The sequence below is a fragment of the Pan troglodytes genome, chromosome 4 (assembly GCF_028858775.2).
Source record: "Pan troglodytes isolate AG18354 chromosome 4, NHGRI_mPanTro3-v2.0_pri, whole genome shotgun sequence".
NCBI classification, from domain to species: Eukaryota; Metazoa; Chordata; class Mammalia; order Primates; family Hominidae; genus Pan; species Pan troglodytes.
Window position 1 is genome coordinate 8,480,110 of NC_072402.2, and position 18,020 is coordinate 8,498,129.

The 18,020-nt window shown below is 45.8% G+C and overlaps 1 protein-coding gene across 3 annotated transcripts in view; it reads left to right on the forward strand.

The window, feature by feature from the left end:
• The window catches only part of ADCY2 (adenylate cyclase 2), a 435,133-nt gene extending 419,503 nt beyond the window's left edge, over nucleotides 1-15,630 (forward strand). For all 3 annotated transcript variants that reach the window (XM_016952932.4, XM_054684164.2, XM_016952933.4), the window contains 3 exons: nucleotides 5,031-5,145; nucleotides 8,737-8,861; nucleotides 14,817-15,630. In XM_016952932.4, the coding sequence (XP_016808421.1) occupies nucleotides 5,031-5,145; nucleotides 8,737-8,861; nucleotides 14,817-14,969 (393 nt within the window). In that variant the 3' untranslated portion in view covers nucleotides 14,970-15,630. The remainder of the gene's footprint in view (nucleotides 1-5,030; nucleotides 5,146-8,736; nucleotides 8,862-14,816) is intronic.
• Nucleotides 15,631-18,020: the final 2,390 nt, after the last annotated feature.

The window sequence follows — 18,020 nt, forward strand, 5'->3', positions numbered from 1 at the left end:
TTTGCTGTCCACATCCACTGACTCCCGAGGACCACTCCGAGTTAGGACCTTTATGTGGCTGCTGTGTCATCCAACAGACATTTTCTCTACTGACTGAGCCAAGTTCCAGGTACATGCTGGTGACTGCTCTCAGAGTTTTACAGTCTGGAAGTGAACTGGGAGTACAAACAGCAATTCCTGTGTGAGGTGGGCACAGAGAATCTGGGAAGATTAGAGGGATCCTGCCAAATGGGCCAGAGAGGAAGCTAGGAGTCATTCAGAGACCGTCCCTGCCAGTGTCATAGTAGTTAAGGGGTCCATTAAAACTAATAGCCCCAGTTCCCTTCACTGGTAAGAATCGAGAATAGCTTAGGTCTCTGTGGAAATGAAAAGCAAAAAATCCTAAGTCTGTGTATTTTTGTGCAAACACCAAAGCTGTCATGATGTGTCAGAAGAAGAGAGAAATTTCCTTCTGCTCTCATGCTGTTAACAGGAAACTCAAAACTGAAAGAAAATGAACTGTCCCTGTTCACTATACATACAGAGAATCTCAAAGACACTTAAAAGGTCAGACACCTTGGTCGTTGTTAAAGCTGTAAGTAAGAGGAAAAAGTACCACACTTAGCCATAAAACAATACTAGTATCTTCCTCCTAGGTGGCTGTCATGTCAAGCAGAGTGACATGCATCTCTACACTATCATGAAGGAGACTAAGACCCAAGACCCAGGGATGCAGGCTGAATGCATTGCTTGTATCCATTTATTCAATCTTAACTGAAACCCAATGAGGTAGGGAGTTGGCTGGGTGCAGTGGCTCGTGCCTGTAATCCCAGCACTTTGAGAGGCCAAGGCGGGCGGATCACCTGAGCTCAGGAGTGCGAGACCAACCTGGCCAACATGGTGAAACCCTTTCTGTACTAAAAATACAAAAAATTAACCAGGCGTGGTGGGCACACAACTGTAGTCCCAGTTACTCGGGAGGCTGAGGCAGGAGAGTGGCTTGAGCCTGGGAGGCGGAGGTTGCAGTGAGCCAAGATGGTGCCAGTGCACTCCAGCCTGGGCTACAGAGCAAGACTCCATCTCAAAAAAAAATAAAAGAAAGGTAGGGCGTTATTGTCCCATTTAACAGGTGAGGAAAACTGAGGCCCAGAGAAGTTAAATGACTCTACCAAGGCCACACAGCTAATGATTGAAGAAACTGGAGCTGAACCTATTTTTGCCTGATGCAGGCAATATTCCATTGGCAACCCTCTCCCAGGTAAGCTGATTATCACAGTATGCAGTTTTTATGCTCAGCTGGGAGAAGTCTGATGAGATCTCCTAGAAGCCCGTCAGGAGAACAGAATGCTCCTTAGATAACAATCCCCATTTATCTTCCAAATCAGATACAGGGGAACTTGAACACCAGAAGTTTTTCAGCATAGAACACAGGGCCAGACACATAACAAATGCTCAGTGAATATTTATGGAAGGAAGAGGGAAAAGAGAGTACAGAAGAGGAAGGTTATGTTTATTTTAGCCTAAAAAATTACCTCAGTTATTACCAAACAGACACTTGGGTTATAAAATCATCTTGGTAAACATGCATCTACTTTAAGCAATGTTCCTTGCTGGTGAAACTTCCAAAACAACCAGTTTATAAAATATGTTTCAGGGAACTGAGTGAGTAGTCTCTGTGTAGCTGGAAGCCCGTTAAATATCTGGGGATATATAACACAAATTATTCAGATCATAGGAGAAATAACTGCTTCATACTGCCATCAGGTATTTATCAAGACCAAACTTACGAAGACTTGTTGAAATGAATTGAGTTCTTCTAGAGACTGAACATAATTTTTTCTAGGGTTTGCTAAGCCCAAATGACTTACTGATGTTGAATTAAACTTCATTCCCAGAACTCAATCTCTTCTTTTATTACTGACGTCACTTAAAACCTCCAGTTTAAACCAACTGTGTGAAAACAGATTGGGCAATAATTTCTCAAGGAGCGGAGCTTGTTTGCTGCACCTTGGTTTGGTAAAAAGCAAAATCATTTCTCCATGGCAAATATGTCCTCCTTACTTGGACAGTTGTAATTTTTACTACACAAGATTTTGCTTGTTGATTTAACAGCTTGTGCCTCCTATTAAGGAGCAAGATGTTTTCCAACTGACTGCACAAGCCTCCAAATCAGGTTTTCCCCATAAGTCGTGAGACAAAAAAAAAAAAAATGCTAGTAAGCTATGATAGAAAAGACTAACTGTTGTTAAGAAATGACATTCTGAAATTCCACCAAAGTTAGCTGACAGTCAACTTTGTAGCTCCAATTTTGTAGTTATATGGTTTTTCTCTCATGACTGTAAGTTGAGAATTTACTGCAATAGTTCTATTTCCTTTGACTTTTTCTGGAATGATATAATTCACCTGAGGATAGGAAGATGTCTTTCCCTCTTGAACAGAGACTTAATTCTTCTTCTCCATTCATATTTATACTGTTTAGTGCAGTGATTCTCAACTGGGAGCAATTTTACTCCTCCCCCCGCCCCCCGGAGCATTGTTATTGTCAATGGAGACATTTCTGGTTGTCACAATGAGAGGTGAAGGATGCCCCTGACGTCCAGTAGGCAGAGGCCAGGGATGGTGTTAAACACGCTGTGATGTGCGGGACAGCCCGCAGAGCGGAGATTAACCCAGTTCAACCCAGTTCAAGTGTCCATGGTGCCAAGGTTGAGAAACCCTGCGTTACTGCAATCCCCATGCACACTCCTTATTAAACACTGTGTAGAGCAGATGAATAACCCCTTCTTCATTTTCCTCTCCCCTTTAGCTACCACCTTAGTAGTAGCTTTTCTCTACCTTGTTGTCACCTTGAATAGGTGCTTATGTCTACAGTCTTCATTTATCTTCTCACCCGTCCCTTCTGAGTCACTGAGAGTTGGGCTTTCTCTTCACTTTCCGTAAAGGATGCTCCCCCAAGGTCAGCAGGTGGCTCCTCTTTGTCCCCAGACCTTTCTTCATCTCTGATTTAGCTCCCTTTGGGCTCCAACGCTCATCTCAGAAGTCACTGCCTAAGGCCCGCAACAGCCCCATGTTCCATTTCTCCTGGTCTCTCAGCTGTTTTCCAGTGTGCCTTGCTGGTTCCCCTCCCCCCGACCCATGTCCTAGCCGAGGGCATATTGCCAGCTCAACCCTCTAGTATCCTATTCTCCTTTCTTCCCTTGGAGCCCTCACCTGCTGTAGTAGGCACATTCACGATCCTTCCTGGGTGCGTGCTTTTCAAATGCACAGCGGTCAGCTTTGACCTTACGCCAAAGCTTAATGAGTCCATGTCTGCATTCCTCCCAGCCATTTCCTCTTGGTGATCCCACTGCCAACCTAAGTATAGTTATTCAATAAGCATTTATTGAGTTCCTCTTCTTTGTCAGGGACTTTATTCTAATGTGGAGACACAGATTAATAGAGCAAAGTCTCTACCCTGGTGGAGGTCACAAACCAATGAGGGATGCCGACTTGAAAAGACACAAGGCACTGGCTTCCATGCTAACACGGACATCCATTCGGCCAAGCAGCCATGCCCAGCAGGCCTGGGACCACATGTCATTGAAACCCCGAAGGCCCAGCAGCCCAGCAGGCAGGCTGGAACAGAAACCGTGCTCCACCCCACTTTGGTGCACAGAATCATTAAGTATTGGGGGAGCAGAAACCTTCAGGACATTTAAAGGAATTAAATGAATTCTATGCATATACTAATAACGTAACAAAAAATAGAAACTTTTAAAAAGGTGAAATTCCAAATATAAATATAGTAAGTGCTACAGATTCATGTTAAATATAAACAGGTAACAGGAATGTTAAACAGAAATTAATAGGAAATCTGCATAGAAATGTTCACTTCTTCCCACTGGGAAATCTTCAGGACTTCTCTCCTTCAGCTCTGTAATTCCCTCCTCCTCGTGGGATGACACAGCCCTCAAGGACGAGTAAATGAGGAAATTGTTACCCTCTATATTAGTTTGCTAAGGCTGCCATAACAAAGTACTGCAAATGGGGGAGTTAAACCACAGAAGTTAATTGCCTCGCTGTTCTGGAGACTGGAAACCAAAGATCAAATCGTCAGCAAGGTTGGTCTCTCCTGAGGCCTCTCTTCTCCCCCTGTCGGGCCTCTTTCCTTCTTCTCCTTGTGTCTTCACACGGCCTTCCCTTTGTGGGTGACTGGATCCTATCTGCCTCTTCTTAAAAGGACACCAGTCATATTGGATTAGGGCCCACCCTTATAAGCTCATTTTATCTTAATCACCCCTTTAAAGACCCTATCTCCAAATATGGTCATATCCTGAGAGACTGGGGTTAGGACTTTAACATATGAACTTGGAGGGACACAATTCAGCCTAAAATCCTCCATTTCAAGGCCTAAGAGGGCAAAAGGAGGGGGATGTTCCCAGAACTAGAGAGAGCTGCAGTGCAGAGACAGTAGCTGCCACCCGGGGCAGTAGCCCTTGTCCTCCGTGAAGAAGACTGACCCCTGTGGAAAGCCTGCAGTGAGCAGGGAAGAGGAGGAAGGAGGAGGAACGAGGCCCCAAGCCTCCTCCCTGCTCTCTTTTTCCACGGCACCTCCCACTGGGCAATCGCCACTGGCAGCCCAAGGACAAGGAGCGGGCACCCCCTAGCGGTCAGGCCACCAGAGCCAGAGCCCCGCAGAGAAAGGCAAAGGCCGGCTGTGGAGGGGAAAGGAGGGAAGAAGACGCCAGCGCCTCCTCAAAGCCAGCTTCCCTTGGTGATTTCTGGACTAATACGATACAGGTTCCCCGTGGTCAGCCTTAGCCCGCATGATGCCTTTGGCCTGAGGGGGCCTGAGACACGGAAGTCAGTGTCTTCTAGCACCTAACGTCTCCCCTTGGCCACACAGTGCTTCCTTGAGATGGGATTTGATTCTTGTAGAATGTCTGCAGTGCCTTGTAGCATTAGAATTTGCCACCATTCCTTTCTGCGTAAAGCTCAGGTTTGGGACAAAGGGGAACAGTTTCCAGCTGTGATGCTCTAACTTCCATCTGCCTGTGTGTGTTTGTTCTCAGGAGCCCGAGCGGCAGTACATGCACATTGGCACCATGGTGGAGTTTGCTTTTGCCCTGGTAGGGAAGCTGGATGCCATCAACAAGCACTCCTTCAACGACTTCAAATTGCGAGTGGGTACGTTCTGCAAAAGAGGTCTCGGTTTCAGTTGTGGCAAAGATGTGGAATAAGGAGTAAGTCATAGAAGATATTGATGATCCTTTCAGTGTTGGAGTAGAACAATTACAAATGCATCCCGTTGCAAGACTGGATGACAGAAGGAAGGACACTTTTGAACAAATTAGAAAAAAAACCCTTTGGTTGGACCTAGGCTACCTGCACTCAGTCAAGGTCGCGTCTACAAACACGGCACACACAGCCTTGAGCCGTCCTGCGTTGCTGATTCACTGTGAGACATCCACTAAGAGCTGCTGCATTATTTTATGGGCTGTTGCCAATTAAACTGGGACCTGCCACTAACTATAAGATACACCCATATTTCAGAGATGTAAAAATATTTTCTTTAAAAAAGTGGATCTTAGAATTGTTGCAATACAGTTCCATCTTCCCGGGGCCACAAGCTGTAAGAACACCAAATGTGTCATAGGTTCTGAAACAGTGACAGCTTTTCCGATTGTGTTCAAAGCCTAGAGAAAAAAAAATCCAGCTTTCTTTATAATATTGTTAAAAAATAACCTTTAGGCCTGGTGCAGTGGCTCATGCCTGTAATCCCTGCACTTTCGGAGGCTGAGGTGGGAAGATCACTTGATTCCAGGAGTTTGAGACCAGCCTGGGCAACATGATGAGACCCCATCTCTACAAAAAATAAATTAACTGAGCTTGGCGGTGCACGCCTGTAGTCCTAGCTACTTTGGAGGCTGAGGCGGAAGGATTGATTGAACCCAGGAGGTTGAGGCTGCAGCAAGCCATAATAGTGCCACTGCAATCCAGCCTGGGTGACAGAAAGAGACCCTGTCACCAAAAAAAAAAAAGTAATGTTTACTTGGTTGAAAACAAAGGCTTCCTGATTTCTAAATTTTTAACAGACTTTAAGTTGATTTTTTTAGCATGTTTCATGACTTGCCTTTTACAAGTTGTTATTTTTTTAAATGTGTGTTTTAAGCCATCGAGTCAACACACAGCTGGGTTGTGATGTGTGCAGTTACTTGCGACCATTCAGAGTTCTAAGAGCTTCCTTGACCATTTTATGGTTTTCTTGGCAACACATTTTGCTGCTTCTGAGAGTCAGTTTATATAAGAGCAGTTCAGGCAGCAAATTCTATCTGAATGGTTTTTAACGCTCTCTTACATACAAATTTCAACTTTAAAAAGAAATCTGAATATTTAAAGCCATTTTCTTCCTTTGCTATGGGTATGTCCTGAATGTCATTTAAATCCAAAATATGTTACATCTCTTTCACAAATGAGATGTGTTTCTCCATTTGTACTATTAGTTGTCAGTGTTTAATCATATTTTTCTTTTTCTTTTTCATTTTTTTTTTTTTCCTTTTTTGAGACAGAGTCTTGCTCTGTCACCCAGGCTGGAGTGCAGTGGCACGATCTCAGTTCACTGCAACCTCCACCTCCTGGGTTCACGTGATTCTCCTGCCTCAGCCTCCCAACTAGCTGGGATTATAGGCATGTGCCACCACACCTGGCTAATGTTTGTATTTTTAGTAGAGACAGGATTTCTCTACTGTTTATATTTAGTAGATTTAGTATATTTACTAGAGACATGTTGGCCAGGCTGGTCTCTCACTCCTGACCTCAAGTGATCTCCTCACCTCAGTCTCCCAAAATGCCGTATTTTTCTTTCTACTTTCTCAGTTCTGTGCATAGTAAACCCCTATCGGGGGCTCTACCTTACACAAAGATGAGATGGCCACACCAAACATGGGCGTGTCCCTTTGACCCCAGAGACTCTACACTGTTTTGACAGCTTGGAAAATGGGCTCCTCAAATTTTGCTACTATACCTCTTTAAAATTAAAAAAAAAATGTATTACATGGGCATATTAGTCAGGGTTATCTGGAGGGACAGAAATAATAGGATAGATGTATATATAATAGCATAGATGTATATATAAAGGAAAGCTTGTTAAGAAGTATTAACTCACACAGTCACAAGGTGAGGTCCCACATTAGGCCGTCTGCAAGCCGAGGAGCAAGGAAGCCAGTCCGAGTCCCAAAGCTGAAGAACTTGGAGTCTGATGCTGGAGGGCAGGAAGCATCCAGCACAGGAGAAAGATGTAGGCTGGGAGGTGAAGCCAGTCTAATCTCTCCACGTTCTTCTGCCTGCTTTTATTCTGGCCACGCTGGCAGCTGATCACATGGTGCCCACTCACATTGAGGGTGGGTCTGCCTTTCCCAATCCACTCACTCAAATGTTAATCTCCTTTGGCAACACCCTCACAGACACACCTAGGAACAGTACCTTGCATCTGTCAATCCAATTAATTTGACATTTAGTATTAACGATCGCAATGGGAGAATGACCTCTTCTATTATCAAACTTGTATAGACCAAAATCATATTGCCCTGCACTGCAGCATGGGACCAGAACGGCTATTTGCCAGTCATATGTGCTACCTCCAACGTGCCATTTTCCTGGTCTAGACTTCAGTGATATTGTTCAGATTCACGCGAACTGTTGAATGGACCTCCTTCCAGTGGTGTTTATTGACATTAAATGTCTACTTTACCCTGATTGTCCAATAACTGATAAAGTCTATACCCTCAACCCCATATATCAGCCTTGTTAGATTTCTGAGGAAGCCTGAACTCAACGTTTCACTTGGCCTTTGAGTCTCCCTTTCCCCAGACCCTCTGTCTCTCCCAGGAGGGGACTTCCCTGCTTGACCTCCATGTACTGTGACATCCAGAGGTAGTTCAGGGATAGCAACGTGGAAGAATAATATTGCCAACAAAAGCGATGGGACAAATAATGAGGTGAATTCACTCCTAGCATCCTTTTCAGCATATCTAGCTGTAGAATCAGTTGGAACCACAAATCAAGCACACTCCTACACTAACTAGAGATGGCCATGTTGCCAGCAATAATCAGTCCAGGCTCTTCCCCACCCCCAGAGCTGCTGACCAAGCAGGGATGAGCAGTGGCCAGAAGAAAAGCTGAGCTGACAGATGCAAGGCTGGAACCGCAGGCCAGTGTCCAGCGGCTGACCCCTGGGTGCTCTGACCTGTGCCAGAGCTGGAATAAATTATTTGAGATGCCTAAACCAGAAGTGTGTTTTCCTGAGTATGCCACAAAACCAAAGGAGAATTTATTTCTTACCTCTTCTGTACCTGCAAAGGTACTGCTTGGAACAGTATTGGGGCTGTTTCCTGACCTAACTTTCCATTGCAAAGGGGAAGCTTTGGCCTGGCGCGGTGGCTCACTCCTGTAATCCCAGCACTTTGGGAGGCCAAGACAGGTGAATCTCCTGAGCTCAGGAGTTTGAGACCAGTCTGGGCAACATGGCAAAACTCTGTCTCTACCAAAAATACAAAAAATTAGCCAGGTGTGGTGGTGTGTTCCTGTAGCCCCAGCTACTTGGGAGGCTGAGGTGGGAGGATCGCTTGAGCCTGGGAGGTGAAGGTTGCAGTCAGCCAAGACTGCGCCACTGCACTCCAGCCTGGGTGACAGAATAAGACCCCATCTCAAAAAATAAAAGAAATAAAAAGACAATGGTTATAAGATGAATCTTGCTAACTCAACTCTGATGTGGCACAGGTATTAACCATGGACCTGTGATAGCTGGTGTGATTGGAGCTCAGAAGCCACAATATGATATCTGGGGCAACACTGTCAATGTGGCCAGTAGGATGGACAGCACCGGAGTCCTGGACAAAATACAGGTAATGCAGAGTGTGGTCTGCGCTGCCTGCATCAACCATGTCTGTTCTCTTGGGAACCATAAATAAGTATAATAAGGATACTAATATATTAAAACAAAGGAAAAAAGTAAACCTTGAAATTTACTTAAATCTTTTGGAGAACAATTTTTGGGGAAATGTCAGTTTCTGTATTGACTGTTAACAACAACAACAAAATTCTAACAATATAAAGGCTATTGTATTTGTGAAAACAAATGATCCAGCAGCAACCAGCATGATGGCACAACAGCCCTGAGCATTCGGTACAGGAGAACCTTTATTACTTCTCCTGGTGCTAATACCTTAAAAAGGACTTTGCAAACGAGAGGGATCACATGCAACCAAAACCAGACACAACCCCTCACCTTCTTCTCTCAAGCTGAATTGGGAGGAGGGGAAGTGGTAGGCTTGGGAGAGGCGGGAGATGAAATAGAAGGTTGATATGAATGGCAGCTCTGGAATCCACCCAAGAGGGAGAAAGGAAGGTGTAACAAATGAAAAGCAGTGGTTGGAGAAAACTAAAATTATTTTATGTGACTATTCCCATTGCTCATTAAATCAATTATAATCGTGGTTAAAGTAACTATATTACAATAGCACTAATAATATTGTATTTTTAAAAGTATTTTAAAATCACTGAAATGATAATAGACAAAAAATCTGTTATTAGAACTATGCTGAAACTATCCCCCCAGTTACAAAAGAGCAGTGGTTCTGCCCAGGTTGACAGTGACAGAATCAAGGAAGAGCGGGAAGAGAAACAAGGGAGGCTACGAAGATGGCAGCTTGGTCAAGCCTGTTCTTCAATAATTCCGCACCCACGTCCTGTGCTCCTCCCACGTGCTGACTAGATGCTGTGGCTATAGCATGAGCAAGTCAAACTCAACTTTGCCCTTGTACAGCGAATGTTCTCTTGGAGATGACCGTTATCCACCAGAAGTCACAGTGGTGCCACTGCAAGTGTGACTGTGCTGGAGGACTTCAGCTGGCCTGTGTGGCTGGGGAAGGCTCTGGAGAACTCGATTTTCAGACGACAGGCTGTGTGAGTAAGAAAGGTGTGGAACTGGAGACAGTGTGTGAAGACCACCTTTTCAGATGTGAAGTGAGCTGATGGAGCAGAAGGGGAAGGGAGTTCAAGGCTGCGTTCAAGAATTATCCTGGGGCAATGCTCACAGGAAGAACGGAGTGAGGGGACCAGTGAAAATAAAGGTGGTTTGAGGTTCCCCCGGTGAAGGAAGGAGATTGGAACAGTGTGTGGTTGGAGAGTGGGCTCACAGCTCAGTAGCAACATCTGCAGCATTAACGGAGAAAAGTGAAGAAGGAAGGGTGCAAGAGTGGAAACAGGAAGCTACAGTTCATTCCAGTATTCGGAAGAAAGAAGGGGATCCCAGCTAAGAAAAGAATAAGAAGAAGATAAAGAGGTGCATGTCATTACATTTTAAATCTACCATTATACTCTTGGATGATATATGTAGAATGGTAAACATGTTCACAAAGTTTAGATGTAACTTTAAATATATTTATAGCAAAAGCCATTTTGTATCATGGTTTGGAAATTTTACTTAAACTGTGGTTAGAGATTATCTTTTTAATTATCATCATTGAACCCACACCCAAATCCACTTAATATATTTTGGTTAATACTAGAATTTCATTCAATTTTACCATTATTACACCGAGAAGCTATCCTGAAGCTTGCTATCATAGTGACAAAATGACACGCCAGTGTAATATCCGTCCCCCTCAGAGGCACAAACATCTAGCAACACAGAATGTGTTTCAGTGAAAAGCTTGGAGATACCAAGTTTTTATGGTCCTTCCTTGCCTTCTTCAAAATTCTGCTTCTATTAATAGCTAGAAATTAGTGAAATTCAATCTGCCTTCCAGTGAGCTCATCAGTGAGCTGATCATCAGCAGCTGGAACACATACACCTGATTGTACACAGTTCCAGACACCCAGAGAGAAGGGCTGGGATCTGCAAGTGAGAAGCGTGTGTGCACATGTGTGTACATGCATGTGTGTGTGTGTGTGTCTGTGCTGAACACTCTATTTGTCTCACTCTCAGAAAGCAGTGGATGCACGTTTCACCCCCGTTATGTTACATTCTGGAAAATGAATTTCTGCTAAATGGCAAATTTATATGAAAGTCACCGGACTTGCACAATAGATTTATCATGGTGGTCCTGTGGGCTTTTGATAAATCCCTACAGTGTGTGTCTCAGCTTAGCCAAGACATGCGAATAGCCTTGCCTCCTAAAATTGACTGCACAGACTGGCACAGTCCTTTCCTCTTTAAAAGACTGTCCCCTCCATTGTTGTCAGAATGGGCTTTTTATTAAACCTCGACTTACCTGCCTTTCATATTTACCCCATCTCGTTCATTCCTTTGGTCTTTCTAAAGGATATCTTCAATTTTTGTATGGAATGGAGGAAACATTACTTCTAAGTATCTGCCTTCTTTTATTCAGATTGAGTCAACACTTGCTACAAAGTAAGTAAAAGTCCAACCAAGAGAAGGAAGAGATAAAAGAAAACTAATGGGAGGTGGAGAGGAAATATTCCAACCAAATTGGCCATTGCCAAGGATCTGCTCACGAGATCAGACTTGGAGTGAGTTTCCAACACCGGCTCCAGCTGCCTCCCCTCTCATGCTAGGGTGCAAGACGAGGCTCTTCTCCCTGGGGCTGGAGCTGTGGTCATCATCTGTGGAGACTGCTCAGTTGCCCAGCCAGAACAAGAATCGTGGGGCGTTTTGGCAGCCTAGTCTAATCATTTCCTGATGGTACCAAGGCTTCCGGGACTTTCTGCATAAACATCGCTAGCCACTTCCAATGCCCAGGGATACTCCTACAATCCTGGACAACCCCAGGTCTTATCTTGGCAGGGAAGAGAGGCCTGCCCCTACCAAGGACTCACTTTCCCACCTGCAGGCCAGCCCATGTCCCCAGCACAACACCCGGAATATTCCGACGATTTATGGCAGTTTTTAATATGCTTTCTAGATCCCCTAGCAGCTTTTAAGCACTTGGGAGAAGTATCAAAAGCAATTTGAGCGAGGCAGGTCATGGAGAGTGCTCCCTCCTGGAGATCGTAAATCTCCCAGAGGTCGATGTTTGAAATGAGTTTGAGCTCATATGTGTCTCAAAGAGGATATTGGGCTTCATAAAGCTCCATGTGACTCAGGGCAGGTCGGCCACCTACACCGGCTCCATGACCTCTGATCCCTGGAGGGAAACAAGACAGGTTTCTGCCTGTCAGTAGGGAGCCATGTTTGTAGACCTGTGTTTGCTTCCTTAGCACGGAAGCTGAAGGGCTGCATTTGGGTAAGTTTTTAATCCCGAAGGTGTGGCTCGCTTCCTCACTCCAGTAAGCTCTCTTTTCCATTTATGTGCAAAAAATAGTAGTGAGATGCCAGGAAAATAAAAAACGATGCCCAGACCATTAATAAGCTTCTCCTAGGCCTGAGGAACGGGTTCTTTTTATTAAAGAGCATTTAACTCCCAGCATGCTTTCTAGCCTGGAAACCCCAAGAACAGCATAGCAAGCCCACTCAGCAACCCTGCGGCTTCTCCTAGGCCTGGAGGTATAGTAACCGGTGTGCATCGAGATGGACAGCTTCTTCCTCCCGGTTTCCCATTAATCATGCGGTGCTGATTGGTGGGTGGTTTGGCATTATGAACACCAGTGGATAGTTTTAAAATGCCAGTGACATTAGCACCAGTAAATACCTCAACAGTTAACCCCCAAAGCATCAAAAGGCCACTTTTGGTGGAAGGCCACTCGTCCAATGATTGCAGAATTTGCGAACCTGAGTTTCTTGGTTTTCTTCATCTTCTTTCAGCTCTTATCCAGTACACAAAGCACTCCCGGGGCTCCTGCCCTCCTCCCAGGACTTGGGCCGGACCAGAGCAGCAGGACATGGACATCTGGCACCTGTGCTTCCTTTTCCTTTCTGCTCTGCTCATCAGGGTCCCGAGGACCCACACGTGGACCTTGTGCTAGGGGCTGTCCTTCCATGACATTGCAGAAAGGTGGATGATTCTTCCATAGCCCGCCCTTGAGATCTGCGCATGGAGGATTCACCCTGGTTCTGGGCATCCCTGGATGCTGTCCTGGGCTCTCATGAGCACAGCCCCTCATGGTTTCCTTGCACTTCTACCTCTGCCCCAACAGTGATGTCTGCCCTCAAGGCCTTTCTTAGTCTCCAAGTCCAAGGAGGCTGGAGCTTTGCTGTTGACACGACCCCCACCTTTGCACCTTCCCCGGGACACACCACAACCAAAATTGTGCCATAACACCCCTGTGTGCCATAACACTGCTGTGTGCCATAACACTGCTATGTGCCAGAACAATGCTGCTGTGTGCCATAACAGCGCTGCAGTGTGCCACAACACTGCTATGTGCCAGAACAACACTGCTGTGTCCCATAACAACGCTGCTGTGTGCCACGACAACGCTGCTGTGTGACATGACAATGCTGCTGTGTGCCATGACAATGCTGCTGTGTGACATGACAACGCTGCTGTGCGCCATAAAACTGCTGTGTGCCATAACACTGCTGTGTGCTGTAACAACACTTGTTGTGTGCCGTAACAACGCTGCTGGGTGCCATAGCAACACTGCTGTGTGCCATAACACTGCTATGTGGCTTGCAAGCCGCCCAGCCCTGCCACACCCACCTGGCACAGGTTTGTCACTCCAGTGCCGGAGGTGGCCAGGGTCTCACAGGTGCCCTTGTTGCCGCCATGCCAGCTGCCTTCCCAGATGAAGTGGGAGGAGATTGCTCCTTTGTGCCTTTTTCTCATGGTTCCAAAGCAGCATTCCCAGGGCTTTCTGTCTGCCCAAACTCAGATACCTGCTAGGGGACACTGGGTGGAGGAGCAGGTAGCCAACAGAGGGGTCTTCCCTGGCCTCAGAAGCTGAGGCCTCACCCTCAGACCACGCCTGTGTGTCTCACTGCTTCTCTGCTTTTGCAGCTCCTCCACACTCAGGCAGCCCAAGCCCAGGCAGGCGCGGGCCCACAGTCCCAGACAGGGTGTCCTAAGGAAGGCGCAGCACACACGGAAGCTCAGAGAGCCAGTACCGGACAGTGCATCTCCGCTGAGGAGGAAGCTGTCAGAGCCAGCAAGTTCACGGCCATCCGACCTGCAGGGCCTGGACATGGTTCGGCTGCCGGGTCCCTCGCCTGTCGGTGCAATGGCAGGAAATAAGTGGTCCTGTCAAGCCAGCAGCCTGCAAGAGGGGCTGCCCTCAGCCCCCCGTTTCAATGCAGTGAAGCGAGGCGATCTTTGAGACTTGACTGGGAGCATCATGCTCATGCGGACACCAGTGCAAATTCCTACAGCTCTTTCAGTTTTAGGTTACTTCACTCAAAGGCATCAAACCTGACAGACACGACCATTGGCAGGAGTCGACAGTGCTCAGTGGTCCTTCTCGGGGTGTTCCTCCCATCGACACTGACATCTATGATTAATGTTTATTTCATGAAAGGACATTCATGACAATGTATAAACATCATCCAGAATCCCACCACTCCAATCTATTTTGGTTTACTCTCTTTCATCCAGGTCTCTTCAGTGTGAATACATAACATCATGTGGTTGAAATCATAGCCTGCATCCAGGCTCAATTCCTTTTCTGGGTGAAATGGTTTGACACTGTGTCATCCATAATAGCATCGTAGCACCGTAGTTTACTGGAGTTACTTGAATTTTAGGTTGTTTCCAGTTTTTCACTATCCCAGCGCTGAATTAAACAACATTGTCCTTTACAACCTTTTTTTCTTGTGGATTACTCTCACTTTTCTACTAACTTCTCAGGAGTGGAATTCCTGGGTCAAAGAGCATGGTGCTTTTTTTAGCTCTTCATCCTTGAGTCAGATGGGTTGTATCAATGTATGTACTAAGCCCGTTTTCCTGTGTTCCTGTGCCTTCTAGGTTACCGAGGAGACAAGCCTCGTCCTGCAGACCCTCGGATACACGTGCACCTGTCGAGGAATAATCAACGTGAAAGGAAAGGGGGACCTGAAGACGTACTTTGTAAACACAGAAATGTCAAGGTCCCTTTCCCAGAGCAACGTGGCATCCTGAAGAGTCACCTTCATTTTGGCAAGAAGACTGTATTTTCAGGAAGGTATCACACACTTTCTGACTGCAACTTCTGTCCCTTGTTTTTGATGTGCGTGCTGTCTGTCCTATGGAGCCTCTGCAGACTCGTTCTCGTGACCCAGTGGCATACCGTTTGGTGTCTGATGTGTGCCCAGATCGTTCTGCCACTTGCACTGTGCTTGCTCCTAAGCAAAAGGGAAAAGGAGCGCGCGTGATAGAAGAAAAGCACTGGGAGAACTAACAGAGGAGAAAGGTGAAACACACACACATTCTTAAGGCAATAAAACTAGGGGGTGTATATTATCTTCTGGTGCATGTTCTTTTCTGGAAAATATGGTAGCTCGCCAACCGCATCTGCTCGTCTGATATTCAAACACACAGTATTCGTGAATAAGTTGATTCTGTCCCCCACGTGGACTCTGTGCTCACCCATTGTCTCATTGCCAGTGGTGTCCAAGGGCCCCCGTTGGGACCCACGGCTCTCGTCCCTCTGCTCCGTGTGTCTCATGCCAGCAGCACGTCACCATCCGTCACCAGAATTAGTCCTCACAGCCTAGGACCAGTTTTGTATCAAACTCGTCTGATGTTTTGATGCCATTTGTCTTTTGTAAAGTTAATTCATTAAAAGTTTTATGTACTTTGATTTACAGTGCCTGTATCTTTTATTTTCCTGTCTTCTTTCTCCTGTGGTTTGCTCCAGAATTAAGGTTTGTTTTCCATCCATTCTCCCTTTTGACACAGTTGTTTCAGAAAGAGCTCTCCAGAAGCCAATATTGAGATGTAATTCAGATTAGGACACAGTGTGTGATGCAGATAACTGGTTACTCAGCTCCCTGGAAAGCAGGCAAGCATGTTGAATGTATCTAGTGGTCTGATTTTAATTTGGGCATCTCTAGAGAACGCTTTCAGGGAAAAATACTTTAATAGTAAAAAGATTCTCTGCGAGCAACAGTGCCCCCTCCGTCCACTACGCTCCTGTCTCCAAGAATGTTTTGCTAGAGCTAACAGACATAGACTGCAAAAGAATAATTTGGAATCAGCTATGCAAATCAGTCTCACAATAGCGTGAGCTAACTGAGAGAAGTACTAAGACCCACAAACTGCCTGGTAAGTCTGAGAAGGCTAAAGAAGACACACAGCCAACGTTCATGCATTTTTAAAGACAGAAGGCCTTGAAGAATTTGTTCTTGTAAATCCAACATAAGTTGTTTGGTACTTTTAACATAAAGAAATCATACTTTGCCAAATAGTGAAAAGTAGAGCAATCGTGTGTAAGCTAATGTTTAAAAGCAAAACTGCAAATTGTAGCCCAGTTGGTCAAACTTGTTTTCTTTTTATAACTCATGGCAGGCATCTGTAAGAAGTAGAGAACCCAGATGATCTCTTAGGAAGCCTTTTATTCGTGGGAACTCGAACTTGAAGCACAAGTTCCTGGTTTGAATCCTGGCTCTGATTTTTTACTGGCTGTGTGACTTTGAACACATCTCTTAGTCCCTCTTAGGAGTACTTTCCTTACTGGCAACTCATGGAATCGCTAGTGATTAAACGAGGCAATGACTGTGAGAGAGCCTGGCAGGTGCCCTGTGGCACGTTCACAGCACGGGCGCAGCTGCCGTGCCAGGACTGTGACTCATTCCCAGTAAAAGGCACTTATCGAAGCTGATAACCGTCCTTCATCACCGAAGTGTGAGTAGAGCATGACTTATTTAGTATTCTGCCTCAATAGGGAATTTTTTGATCCTGTAATCACAACTCAGCATTGGCCTTAATATACCTAAATCTCCAAAAACAGTGATTAAAGCAAGAGAATTATTACAAGGGCTTTTCTCTTTCCTCTAACTCATTCCTCACGGATGCCGTAGCATTTCTGTGAGCTCAAACTGGCCTTGGTGTAAAATGTGTAAGGATGAGCAGCAGGCGTGCCTCGTGGGTTCTTCCTCTGTTACATCCTGCTACACTCATCCGCAGGTCACCTTAGTTCACCTACCCTGAGTGAACACCCCCAGCTGGGTGGTCCACCAAGTTCTCATAAACAGAGTCCCTCCCATTCCCCCACGGGGTGCACCGAACTTGGGTTTGCGCTAAAAAGAACTCAAAAGGAGAACTGTGCTCTCCCAAAGCCATATCACCAGTCTTACCAAACAATAGGCTTTTAAAAGCATTCAGAGTCATTGTCAGAATCCACTATGGGAAGCTCTGTGTGCACCTGGTCCCTTCTAGGTGTGGTCCCATAGCAGCAGCCTTAGCATCCCCTGTAAATTATCAAAAATGGAAATTCTCAGGCCTCAACCTGAAGGAGGACCCTGAATTTGAGATCCCCGGGGCAGGGGCCCAGCACAACTGCTGTTTAGTGAACAGGTTCTCCAGGTGATTCTGATCCCTGATCAAGCTTCAGACCTCCCTCCCTCCCCAGTGTTTTTGCAGGTGAGGAAACAGGGGCAGAGTAATTCAGGCACGTGTTCGGAGTTCCACAATTGATTAGCAGTTGAGGCCAGGCTAGAATGGAAAACTGCCTGTTCCTTGAATCTGAAAGAGCATTATTCCTGGTCAAAGCTCCTTAAAGCTCTGGGCAGCTAAAAGCATCCCTGTGAGCAAAAATGCCAGGCAGAAAACTGGCAGTGCACCTCTCATCAGCCCAGGTCCCAGTGCCATTGGCTTCAAGAAAAAAAATCTCTCCCCAGTGCTCTCCTTAACCTTTAAGTCTTACAGGAAGCCTCTCATAGAAATTGCCTCCAGTCCAGTTGCCCAGAAACCCCAGTGTTTTACATATCTGTTTAGGAGTGTCCAAGTTTTGTCATCAATCCACGATATTATTCTTCCTTCCCAATTCACTGTGCTCCGAAAGGCAGCAACCATTCATCTTTCCTTTGCTCTGGATACACCGAATGACCAGGTAACATCATCAGGCCGGGTGCAGTGGCTCCTATAATCCCAATATTTTGGGAGGCCGAGGAGAGAGGATCACTTAAGCCCAGGAGTCTGAGACCAGCCTGGGCAACATAGCAAGACCCCCATCTCTACAAAAAAATAAGA